Source organism: Ylistrum balloti, unplaced genomic scaffold, assembly GCF_031769215.1.
Source record: "Ylistrum balloti isolate Yb309-2 unplaced genomic scaffold, AGI_CSIRO_Ybal_v1 Utg370240, whole genome shotgun sequence".
In the NCBI taxonomy this organism is placed as follows: Eukaryota; Metazoa; Mollusca; class Bivalvia; order Pectinida; family Pectinidae; genus Ylistrum; species Ylistrum balloti.
Window position 1 is genome coordinate 1354996 of NW_026782195.1, and position 11986 is coordinate 1366981.

The 11986-nt window shown below is 34.7% G+C and overlaps 2 protein-coding genes across 2 annotated transcripts; one reads left to right on the forward strand and one right to left on the reverse strand.

Moving 5' to 3' along the window:
* Nucleotides 1-46: 46 nt before the first annotated feature.
* On the reverse strand, nucleotides 47-2569 carry LOC132552148 (uncharacterized). The gene has a single exon (XM_060216289.1). The coding sequence runs from the start codon at nucleotides 2567-2569 to the stop codon at nucleotides 47-49; it is 2523 nt and encodes an 840-aa protein (XP_060072272.1).
* A 3232-nt stretch (nucleotides 2570-5801) lies between these two features.
* LOC132552200 (cytochrome c oxidase assembly factor 7B-like) lies at nucleotides 5802-11955 on the forward strand. Its single transcript, XM_060216349.1, has 3 exons — nucleotides 5802-5918; nucleotides 10681-10821; nucleotides 11398-11955. The coding sequence occupies exons 1-3, from the start codon at nucleotides 5819-5821 to the stop codon at nucleotides 11844-11846; spliced, it is 690 nt and encodes a 229-aa protein (XP_060072332.1). The 5' UTR covers nucleotides 5802-5818; the 3' UTR covers nucleotides 11847-11955.
* Nucleotides 11956-11986: the final 31 nt, after the last annotated feature.

Genomic DNA, 11986 nt, shown 5'->3' on the forward strand with positions numbered 1-11986 from the left:
TAACAACTAGTAGTGTTTGTACTTGGTCATGTTTCCTTTGATAATCTTAATTTCTATCTTTACCTAGAGAATTTGTGTCATCATTCACTGTGTTGCAGTAGATTAGAACATCTAGCAAATATTCAAGATTGTCAAAACTCTTGAAATATGCACTGCCTATATTTGCACTTGGTAACAACCATGTTAGCAATGCATTGAGTCTGTGTTTGAGGGCTTTTAAACATATTTTGGGTTTTCTACACAATTCTACATACGATTCATATATTTTTATAGTTTTTGTCTGTTTAACACCGGATTGCGATTGATCACATGACAAATCTTTGTCAATGACTGCCGCTGATGAAGCTGTGTCTCCATCAGGAGCATTATCAGCATCACCTAAATGTAAATCACTAATACAGAATTTACTGTCTGGCTTTGTTGTTCGAGATTCCGTTCTGTGAGAGAAACTAGACTTAGACTCCTGTTTACCAAACAGAGGTGTATCTACACCCCCTGTCCAATCAAAGGGCGAGACACTTGACATTCTGCTTGCTTCGGAGATGTCTGAATAGGCAGGTAGATGTATGGCCTGATGAGAACTGATGCTGGTAAATGAAGTTGCTTGGTTTTCTACTTCCTCCTCGTCACAACTTGAATCATGCATTTCTTGATTTGAATCTCGTTTCCTGCTAGAATTCAGAAATTCTTGAAAAGATCCCTGAAATTTCTCTCCTGGCAGTTCTGAGGTCTTGCTCTTATCAGCTTGCCCTGAAATTGAAATCACACATGACCCAACTTTATGATTAGTATTGCACTTTGAATAACAACTGGTCCCAAGATCAGTATTTGGCCCCTCTTCAGTGAAGTATTTGGGACAACAGTCTCTGCAATCCCTGACCTGTGCACTATTATCATTCTGAGTTTCTGAATCACCTTCAGAATACGCACTATTGAAGTTTTTCAAATCAAAAAGTTTGTTGTCTGATTTACCAAATACCTCTGACGGACCTGACTGCAATAGTAACGAATTGCCTCCTGGATCTAACATATTTGTATCCTGATCTAATGTTTGGTGTTCATGATTTGCTCTGGTCTTTTCCAAAAATACTAAAAAGTCTTCAGAATAACTATGACCCTTTGAGACAGATACTTCTTCATCTTGTGTCTTGTCATCTGCACTGTAATCATCAAGAACAGGCATGTCATCGGAATCTTTGTCTGCAAAGAATATGTCATCAGGCTTTTCCAAACTAGGATATTCTGACAGGTCTACAGGGTCTGTACCACTATCAGAATATGTTGCTAGTGACTTGACATCATCTTTCTCACTTTCCAGATGATCAATGTCAAATGGTTCTGGAGTCTGTAGGATGTCAACCACTTGATCTATGAGTAAATCCACTTTTTCACTGTCAGGATTCATAGAACGAATGAATTCCTGGCATTGAGGAAATATGCTGCAGAAGAGTGTCACAATTTTGTTTCTCAAAGACACAAGCTGAACCATATCACGAATGAAATGTTTGTGTTCTCTGGACAGACTGTGTTTGCGAGAATGCCCACTGTGATGTTTTGTCCTCTTTCCATGAATAGAGTGAGATGAAGTCCCTACACAACATGGACACATGCTACTTCGAACTTTTCGAGATCTTTTCTTACGTGAGGAATGTGACTGGCTCTTGTTTGTTGACAGATGCAATGGTGCATCATCAGTAAAGCTGGGTTCTGGTGTGGTGGAGAGGAAGGACATGAATTGCTGCTGCCAATTGACAGGGGAGACGGATGACCTGGACGTTTTTTGGTGATTAACTTTACATGGTAATGGCACACTGGAAGAGAGCTGCTCAGCCACTGAAACATCCACAGAAAGTGGCTTTCTTTTGTCTAGGCACTCTTCCAGATCAAAGGCATTGGAGGCATTATTTATTTTTTCTTGACTTACAGAGTCTTTTTCATCTACAACACTCTCCTCTTCGTCCAGTGACACCACATCAATGATGCTTTCCTCTGTATCCCTGATTGGTGTGTTTTCATTCCTGGAAGGACATCCACATCCACCTTCTGTTCCGAGGTTATTATTTTGTTCAGGAGTTAAGCTACATTTGTCGCAGTCATTTAGTTTGTTACATACAGTACCTTCAGTAACTGACACTTGACCTTGCTTAGAACATCTTGGAACATAACTTGTCTGTAACACAGCACTTTCTGGTGAACCACAACTATTACTGCTATTGAACGGGGAATTTCCATTGCCTCTATTTCCAGATAACTCACTCCCTATCTCGGAAATGGGAAATTCTGAACAAACATTGGTATGTGAGAGACTAGAAGTTACCAACTGAGATAAAGTGAATGTTTCATCTTCCATTCGGGTAGAGCTGCTGAAAGTTCTGTGTGATTGTAACCTGCCAATGTGCTGCCTTTGAAGTTTGAATTTTGTGTTAACAGTATCAGGGTCAAGAATATGTGGTATTGAAGGTAGACATTTCTTCCTTACACCAAACCTCTGTTTTCTGTATTTTTTCAGCACCATTTTCTTAGCACAAAGGTATTGGTGACCTGTCTTTCCCATTTTTTTATGGTTCATGACTAGATTAAATGGTAGATCTACTGTCTGGTATGACAATCATCCTAAATCCCATTCTCAACAAGGTGTAAATCACTTCAGGTTTACATCTAAGTCACCATCACATTAGTAGGTTTCTTCTGCTAACTGATGTATCTGGAAAAAAAAAGTTTAGTTGTAATTAACATTGCTAAGTTTACAAAATTGCTTCAAATTTCAATATATAAAAAAACCCTTTTCAATTACACAGACTCAAGCTACGCCAATAACACCGAAAAAACAAATTGTTGAACCTACTATCAAAAGATCTGCATCTCAAAAATTTGACTTGATCTGCAAAACTTAACGTACCTTATTTGTACACTAAAACATACGATATATATTTGGGGGAAACAGTTTCATTGGATAATTCTCTCTCTGACATATGTATTCTGTTGCCATGCAATATACATGTATATCATACGGTCAATATCTAGAATCAGAGAAGCTTTCTTCCTGTGTCATTTGCTCCCCAAGCATACAAATAAGAGTAGGACTGAGTGAAGGAGCCTCAATTCCTTACACTCGGTAACAAAATGATCAATTCTGTACTTCACTGTCACACCCATTTTTTAGTTACTACATTTTTTGTTTTATACCTTTGCATGGTTTTTAAACCACAAAAAGATTGGAAATGTATATTTTACAATATTCAAAGTTATGAAAGCGAGGTTGAAGGTTTTTATCAAGGCAATTAATCTAGATTATTGCCTCTACATGTCCTTGTCTGACTAAGGTTAATGAAGGGACCTAGTATAGAGGGATAGGAAGGCTACAGGGAAGAAATTCTAGATAACTGGTCTTCCTGCATATACTGTATACACCTTATTCTCCTAAAGTACATAATGTTTTGAAAACAATAAGTAGTAGAAAGCTGAGTAATTTTCAAATTGATTGTGCTAACTATTGTACAAGCATTTTCTGTTAACTAGTGATATTTTTGAAAAACACAATGAAATGTTTAAAGAATTTATGACTGAAATGCCACCAAATATAAACAGATTCAGCCAGAAATATGAAGTTAATCCTTTAAAAAATTATGAGATTAAAACCTGAGTAATTTTCCGTTTGACACAAGTAGCGACAAAAGGAAACAGATATATGAAATTTGAGACAGATCCATTCAGTAGTTCTCAAGAAACAGGGATAACCATCTTTACAAGACAAAATCCAAGATGGCCACCTGTCAGCCATTTTTTTATCAGTCTCAAAATCAGACAGACACAACTCAGGATCAAGAGAAACATATACTTGAGAAAGATTTGTGCAGAATTTCTCAAGAAATAGCGATAACAAACTTTGAAAGTCAAACACCAAGGTGGCCATCTGATCAGAACCAAAATCAACAGACACAACAAGAAACAAACACACATAACTTAAGAAATATCTATGTTGTAATTCTCAAGAAAAAGCAATAACAATCTTCCAAAATCCAAGACGGCTACCAGTCTGAAATTTTGTCTTTCTGATCAGTCCCAAATTAAGTGGGCACAACTAGGGACACAAGAGAATCTACATATGAAATTTAAGAAAGATCCATCCTGTACTTCTCAAGACAATGATAACAAAACTGGTTTATGGAAGATAGACCACCGATGTAGGGCGATTTGAATAGCCCACCATCAACAATCTACCTGGTTACAAAATCAGAAGGTCAACATTTTAAGCTTTCATCAAGTCATTCATTGCTGAAGTTATTGACTGCAGTGTTTAAATTAGAATCTCAACGCTGGCTTTTGATATGCAGAGTTTAACAACATCTGAATGCTCATTACTAACAAACACTATTTCTACACCGAAAAAGTTCATGTTTCAAATGTGAACATTTCATCAATTGATAAGCTATTTTTGTCAGCCATGTCTAATACCTTTGGACTGTTCTAATGTTCAGGAAATAAGTTCTCATTCATGAACTATGGAGCAATGCTTTTAACTCAAGTGTCATGTAGAATTTGGCAACGAGTAAACAGTAAATATTATGTGATCATTCCAATAATTGATGATAGCTGGTTACATCTTTCAAAGAATAGCAAAATCAGTGCATATGGGGAAAAAAGGAGCAATTACAATTTTTTGTCCTTAAATAATTTACGCAATAAACAAAACAGTAAGTTCACTTTAGTGTTTAGTCAATTGTTAGTGTCAACTTCCAGTTATTATCAATTTTTCTAAAGAGTAAAATCCAGTCAATTATGCATCATACAAGAGAGGGTAAACCGTTTGCCTTAGTGATCCTTAGAACAGTTCCTCAAAAAACTTCCTCAATCAATCAAACCAAATCAGAAACAGATTCTGAAGGAGCAAGTCAATCAGTTGACATTTAGAATCTACAATTATAATGAATGAAATTATTTATATTTTTTAAATGGAACAATGCACTTCCGTCTTGCAAGATTGAAAAAATAATAAGAGCAAAGAGTTACATTTAACAGCAAAACTTGGTGAAACATATGTTTGTTTTGTTACATAGAGGTAAGTCAAACATGCTTTAGTGATGTATACTTTCTTTAAAATACAGAGAAAAATAGAGAAATATCGAATTGGTGTTTTTTATGAACTCTGAACGTCATTCAGAGGATATTGAAGGAGGCAGGTGGTTTACCTTCTCTTGTGTAATGCATAGTCGACTTGATTTTAAATGGGTTGTTTACGTGTAAGATTCGGGAACATGTTCATTGACTCAGAAACTTACTGTCTTCATGTAGGCCCAAGAACTGATGATTATGTCAAAATATTTACAATCCTTGTTTTGCAATGCTACGGAAAACGATGCACGGATGTGTAAGGCCTCTTATTCGCAAATAAGCGCGTGATTAACAGATTCCTATATAATAATTCAATTGATTATTGTACTGTTACACTCCGCCTTGAAATCGTTTCGTCCTCGACGAAACCATAACGAAATTGAAAACATGGCGGCCATAGATGTAAACATGCCAACTGTCAAACTTATATACATATTTAAATGTCGTATTAATGAATGATTCTCATCGACAGTAATTTAAATGTGATATTGATGTAAGTAAATTACTGTATACCTCAAAGTTAAGTTGGAATTTTCTGTTTAAATCTGTTTCCACAGTAGATTTCGGCTGGAACCTCTTGCTACTTGATTATTCTGGCGCGAAACGCCCTCTGTTGGGAATATTGGAAATTATTTCCGCTACGCATGCGGTATCACACTTCCGACAGCACACTTTTGCACCGATATATACTACTACTAGGTACACGATGGTTGAGCCTGCACCTAGATCTGCAACTGACGGACTTTCTTTTGATGAATTGAAAATGGGAAATCAAATCCAGTGTTTCGAAACAAAGCAACCAGACGGTAAATTCTGTGAAGTGTTTCTGTTATGTTAAGGCCGATATCATTTTTAAAGCTTTGGTAATCAGGCTTACGTAACTTTCTCAAAGAGCGACGAGGTCACTAGGGATTTAAGCCCACCATGTGATCAAATTGCCCTACGTCCGTTGTCCGTCGTCCGTTGTCCGTCCGCCAATTAACAATTTTCGTTATTGCTATTTCTTGAGAAGTACTGGATGGATCTTTCTCAAATTTTATTTGAAGGTTCCCCTTGGTCCCAGATTGTGCCTGTTTGATTTTTTGACGGATATGAAAAACAAAATGGCTGACAGGCGGCCATCTTGAATTTAAAAAAATAAGTTTGTTACCGCATTTTCTAGAGAAGAACTGAATGCGTCTGTCTCAAATTTCATATGTATATTCCCTTTGGTCTCTACTTGTGCCCATTTCATTTTGGGACTGATCTGAAGAAAAAAAGGCTTCCAGGTGACTATTTGGATTTGGTAGATAAAGAATATCATCGCTATTTTGCAAAGGAATAATAAAATTTCTTATCAAGAGCAAAAACAGAGAAGGAAAAAGAAGGTAAAAGATCCAACTTTCAAAGAGCAAACAAGATTAAACAATGATGGACGTCAAGATCCTTCTAGGATCTCTTGTTCTAAAAGCGTCAACTAGTGAAAACAAATGTTGTATGCCTCTTCAGAAAATATCACTTAATTACTAAAAAGAGTAAGCAGCATCAAAAGATAGCACAAAAACAATATGCTCCAGATCTTCTGATCTGGAGGCATTAAAAGATGAATTAAAAACAGACGTATCTCTGAATATTGATATTTTGTATCCGTAACTTGGCTGACATTCACTTGAAAATTTCTTGACTGGGTGTACTTTTAGGAGGGTCATAAATAGCAGTCTATGAAAGTGGTTGACATAAATAACTGTGATTACCTCTGCATGTCTTTTTTACAAAAAGTTTAACTTATTTATTAAATACATCCAACATGATATTTACAGATACGTTTGTAATGGTTGGACGAGAGTGAGATTGGATTGAACAAGAAAACATACTAATGATTGAAATTAAGTGCTGATCAAAATTAGGGTAATTTCCCCAAATACAGTGGGAAATGAAACTGCGTATATCTCTTTGTAACGCAGTAGTGATGACATTTAAGTTAACTAGACTTTCTATTTTTAAAAAAATTTTCAAAATACACAGTATTGAAAAGCTTAAAGATTTTCAAATTGATTGTGCTACCTATTTTGACAAATAATTTCGGATGTCTGCAAGCTGCTGTGTCCATTTCTGCCCTAAGGAACCAAATTAAAGATACGCATACCACTAAAAAATATCTAACTGATGGCAAAGGTAAAAATGATTTCCTGAACGTTAAAGAAGAGTGGAAAAAATGGGAAATATTACTAGAAACCATGTATCAAAAATTAAAAGCCATATAACTAGCCTTGACCAGTCCCTGATGTTTTTTCCCATATTCAATATATGAAAGGTTTTTTTCATCAAAATATAATTATTATGAAAAAGGAATTCTTAATTATTCCTCAAGCACCTTTTCTTTTCTCTGTGCTTTCCTCCATCTTTTCTTATCTATAAATGTCATTTTCTTTCTCTTTTTAGAAACAGTTCATAGCACCATGTTTTACAACTCATGAAATCATGAATTTGCCTTGCTTTAGTTACATGTATAAGAGTATAAGGAAATGCTAAAAGATATGATTTTTCATGTATTCAAAAATTAAGAATATTGAAAATGTGATTTTTTGTACTGTTGTAAAAATTTCAAAAATTGAAAAAAAAATGCAAAAAAAATATAATAATTTCTGTCAATTTTAATATTTTTATGTACAAAATCCATGTTAAAATTATTTCCAACTGAGTTACTGTTCTATATCATATACCCAATTCTGCAGGAAAATAATCATCTTTAAATTGGTGACATTAAAAAGTCTAGTAATTTTCCAGTTGACTTGTGTAACCTTTGTGATACATCACTTTCATTTGTTATTATAATTTTTGTTACAAAAATGTGATTCTCTTCTCACCGGCTGACAAAACAGCTCTGGTCAAGCTGGTTAGTGCTTAGCCCACACTAACTACATCATAGAGGCATAGGTAGATAATATTAGGTAACAGCAATAAGGATATGGGACTTTATGGCTTTAGGACTCACTGAACAAATACAAAATCTAACACCAAGGAATTTCCACTTGGCCTAGTTTCCTATCCTTCTCTTATATACATCCCTGGTTCAAATATCACTTCCGATGCAATTCCAACTGGCCATGCGGTTATATTTCAGTTCTAGATTTTGCTAGTAGTTGTCCAAAGCAATTTCGAATTCTCTGATGTCATTTGCCTGAACAACCATAACAGGGAGACAGTTCAAAATATTGATAGTTCTTGACCCAAATGAATATTTTTGTATTTCAATATTTCTTCCTTAATTTCTGTTAGTGTCTTCTGGGTCTTGATAATTCATCATGCTCGAGAAATCCTGTTTCTTTAAGGAATCCATATACTTGCCACATACTGTAAATGTGGACAGACTAACACTTTTAACAACTGTCTAAATGTGACTTCATCCAAATACACAAATGATCTACTTCTTGTAGAATATGCAAGAATAAGTAAAACAAATATTTTCATGCAAAACTGAAAAAAAACATAAGACATAGTCATAACTATTTAATTAGCATTAAACCAGGTACTGGAGCACCAGCAAATCTGGCTGTAAAGGAAGATTTGAATACACATATAGTAAAATCTTACGACAGGTATACTGGGCAAATGTAAACAATGGAGTCATACATGGTCTATATTATGATGTTCACATGGAAAAAGTGATTGAAGAATCAAGGGTCAGAATTCAAACAGTGATTGCGGAAAGAAATACTGCACACGAATCTGTATCTAAAGAATGTTTATCGGCAGGATGACACAAAGAGCGATTGACACCATTTTGGATTGACCTGCTCTATTGTATTTTACTATATAGGGAGGGAGTGTACGTGGACAAAAACAGAAGTATGAAATTCCCAAAATTCAGCTGAAATTGGACATATATGCCAGAAACATTCAGGTCACATGTTTTTTCGAACTGCATGAAAGCAGTGTGATTGTACCTTACCTATATGTTCATCAGATGTTACTATATAGCCAAAATCTGACAATGAAGCCAGATTTGCCAAGGCTTCAGTTTCTGTTATACAAAACTGGAACAACACATAAAAAGGCATACATGGAAAACGTCCAGATATATATTAGTATATACAGATAGTTCCTATTACAGCAGGTTGATGGAAGGAAAAAAAGGGAACTAACACTGAATCATCGGTAAATTCAACTATTAAAATGCTCATTGAATACACATTGTATGTTGAAAAGTGCATGAATGAATGAATGAATACACAATATCATAGTTTTAAAAGATAAGATAATATATTGTCAGCATAATTTTATTACCTTTTTTGGTAGTTTTCCTTAAGAAAGCTAAAAACATTTAAAAATAAACTGATTATTGAAAACCAGAACCCTGAGGATAGAGATCTAGGGGAAGTTGAATGGCTCCTAGGCACTGGCTTTAGGCTCCAGCCTAGTCTGTTGCTGTCTGTGTCTATGGTGGTAGATGTAGACAAGGTCAGTAGCTGAGCTGTCCAGCTCATAGCCTATCAGGATACCTCCAATAAACTTCTTGAAGATCCAGGTCATTCACCAATACTCAAGTAGCCCTGGCAGGGTAGACTGGCACACAAATCCCCAACAGAAAGTTTATTATAAAGGCTTTAGAACATCCTTAATCAAACAAGTTAAATGATTATGTATGACTTTCTCAAAAATGTTTGAGATCGCACCCGAGATACTAATCTGAAATTTTCATTATTAAGAGGGTAATTTTTCTTTAAGATCGGTATAAATCAGTATGCTTAGCTTTGAAAGGAAATTGCTTTTTGACTTACAGAAATTTAAAGTGATTTAGAAGGGATGACATAGGTAAATATGACTGTGGCTTGGGGCTTCCATACAAATTCTGAAGGAACAAAACCACATTACTAAGTGAAATAAAGAGCAGTTCAGCAATTAAATTACATATATAGATATTATGTCATACTTTAGACAACCAACAATTGTAAATCAAACATAATTATCAGTTTACTATTGATAATGATATTTACAACTTATACACTGTATATGATAACAACTACCAGGTGATAGTTGAGTGGACATGCACCGATCAATAGATTACTTGGCAATCAATAGGATAAAGCTAACCATGAACAAAGCATACATATCATGATCAGGGTCAGTATTTCATGAAACTGTTCTCATGCTCAAGCCTTATGCCTTGTATAAGTTAAAAATTAATAAATAAGACTGATTTTGCCAAAGATTTTAAATAAATTTTGAAAGGACTTCAAGTCAAAGTTATATTCAATGTTTATATTTGACATTTGTATTATTTTATATGATTTAGGCGAATTATAAAAAAGTCTGCTTTAGCACAAAATCTATGCTTGAGCATGAGAATGGTTTCATGAATACGGACCCATAACAACAGAATTAGGATGCTTGGTTTTTGCATAGTTATTCATGATTAAGAAACATATGTGAACACAATGCATCATATACTGTTATGTTGTTGATCGAAAGGTTTCAGATTTGAAATACCTGTTGTTATTACACCTAAGTTTTCAATATATTTATATACATGTATATATGATGACAAATATGTAGTCTAATCCTGCTATTGTGTTTTTGTTTTTGCAGCTTGCTTCGCCCTGGGGAACTTATTTGCTCAAGTAGATAAACGTGAAGACAAAGCAGCCAAATTATACCAGTACGCCTGTGATACATACAAACATGCACCAAGCTGTTATTACCTCAGCAACTATTTTTATTATGCAAGAGGTTGGGTTTTGTTTCTTTTACTTTAAAAGTATAATTATATCTTATCAAAATTTGACAGATATTCTTGAAGTTTAATTACTATGAGGAAATATTAAATTGTTACACATGTATTGTAATACATATATACTATATATATATATATTGGTCTTTGACTGACAGCAGGTATGACTCAGGATGGTTTTACAATATTTTAGAAATATATCTGACGATAATAACCCCACGCATCTATGTAGTGCACTGCTGTTCAGCAAAGCAATATCTTTTCCTTATCCTGTGATACGTCCCAACACCCCACCCCACATCCTTGACTTCATCAATAGTCACATATTAGTCGCTTTGGAGATTGGGATGGTTGTCTTTGCAAGCTAAATATAGAACTTCAATTATACAATTTTATTGTATTCTACATTTTCCGTAAAATTCTCTTTTCGCTAGATTGTATGTGATACTGAAATCCAAATAAATGAAATCATTGCTTTATATCTTAGAGAAGAGGTGGGGGGAGGAGAGTATGTTTTCCGATATCAACAGTATCAAACATTGTTTTTCACCTCAATTTTGTTTTTTCTTTTACAGGTAATTTATATAAAGATACTAAAAAGTTCCTTGAGTATGGAAACTTGGGATGTGACTATGGAAATGGAGATTCATGTAAAGCATTGGCTGGTTTCTTTCACCCAGAGCATACCAATATCCCATTTGCCGAAGAAAGTGATTTTAAAATGCAAGATTTTAATAAAACTATGAAATACTTTGAAAAAGGATGTCAGAACAATAGTGGAAAATGCTGTTATGAGGCTGGGAAAGTATACTTATACGGATGTGAGAAATTCAAGTTTGACAAGCATCCAGAGAAAGCTTTAGCTTTCAATATCAAAGCATGTGAGAGAGGAGAAAGAGGGGGCTGTTTTCTTGCTTATCACCAGTATAAAGATGGCGAAGGAGTTAAGGCTAATGATAGACTTGCAAAACTTTGTTTATCAAAGTTTGAAAATATGGATATAGACGTTGATTTATCACGATAAATTCCAAAGATTCTTTTGTTTTTGGTTCTGTAGTGCTTGTGGTGTACACATGCCTGTTGCGATTTTATCTGGATGTCTATTTTTGAAAATAAATTATGAAATAATGAAATTTATTAATGTGATTCTTTTGAGTATATTGT

Excerpts from the sequence above, each read along its gene's own strand:
- LOC132552200 (XM_060216349.1), top strand. The coding sequence starts at position 5,819 with ATGGTTGAGCCTGCACCTAGATCTGCAACTGACGGACTTTCTTTTGAT. Across the intron at positions 5,919-10,680 it reads CGAAACAAAGCAACCAGACG|CTTGCTTCGCCCTGGGGAAC; the intron begins GTAAATTCTGTG and ends TTGTTTTTGCAG. Across the intron at positions 10,822-11,397 it reads CTATTTTTATTATGCAAGAG|GTAATTTATATAAAGATACT; the intron begins GTTGGGTTTTGT and ends TTTCTTTTACAG.
- LOC132552148 (XM_060216289.1), bottom strand. The coding sequence starts at position 2,569 with ATGAACCATAAAAAAATGGGAAAGACAGGTCACCAATACCTTTGTGCT.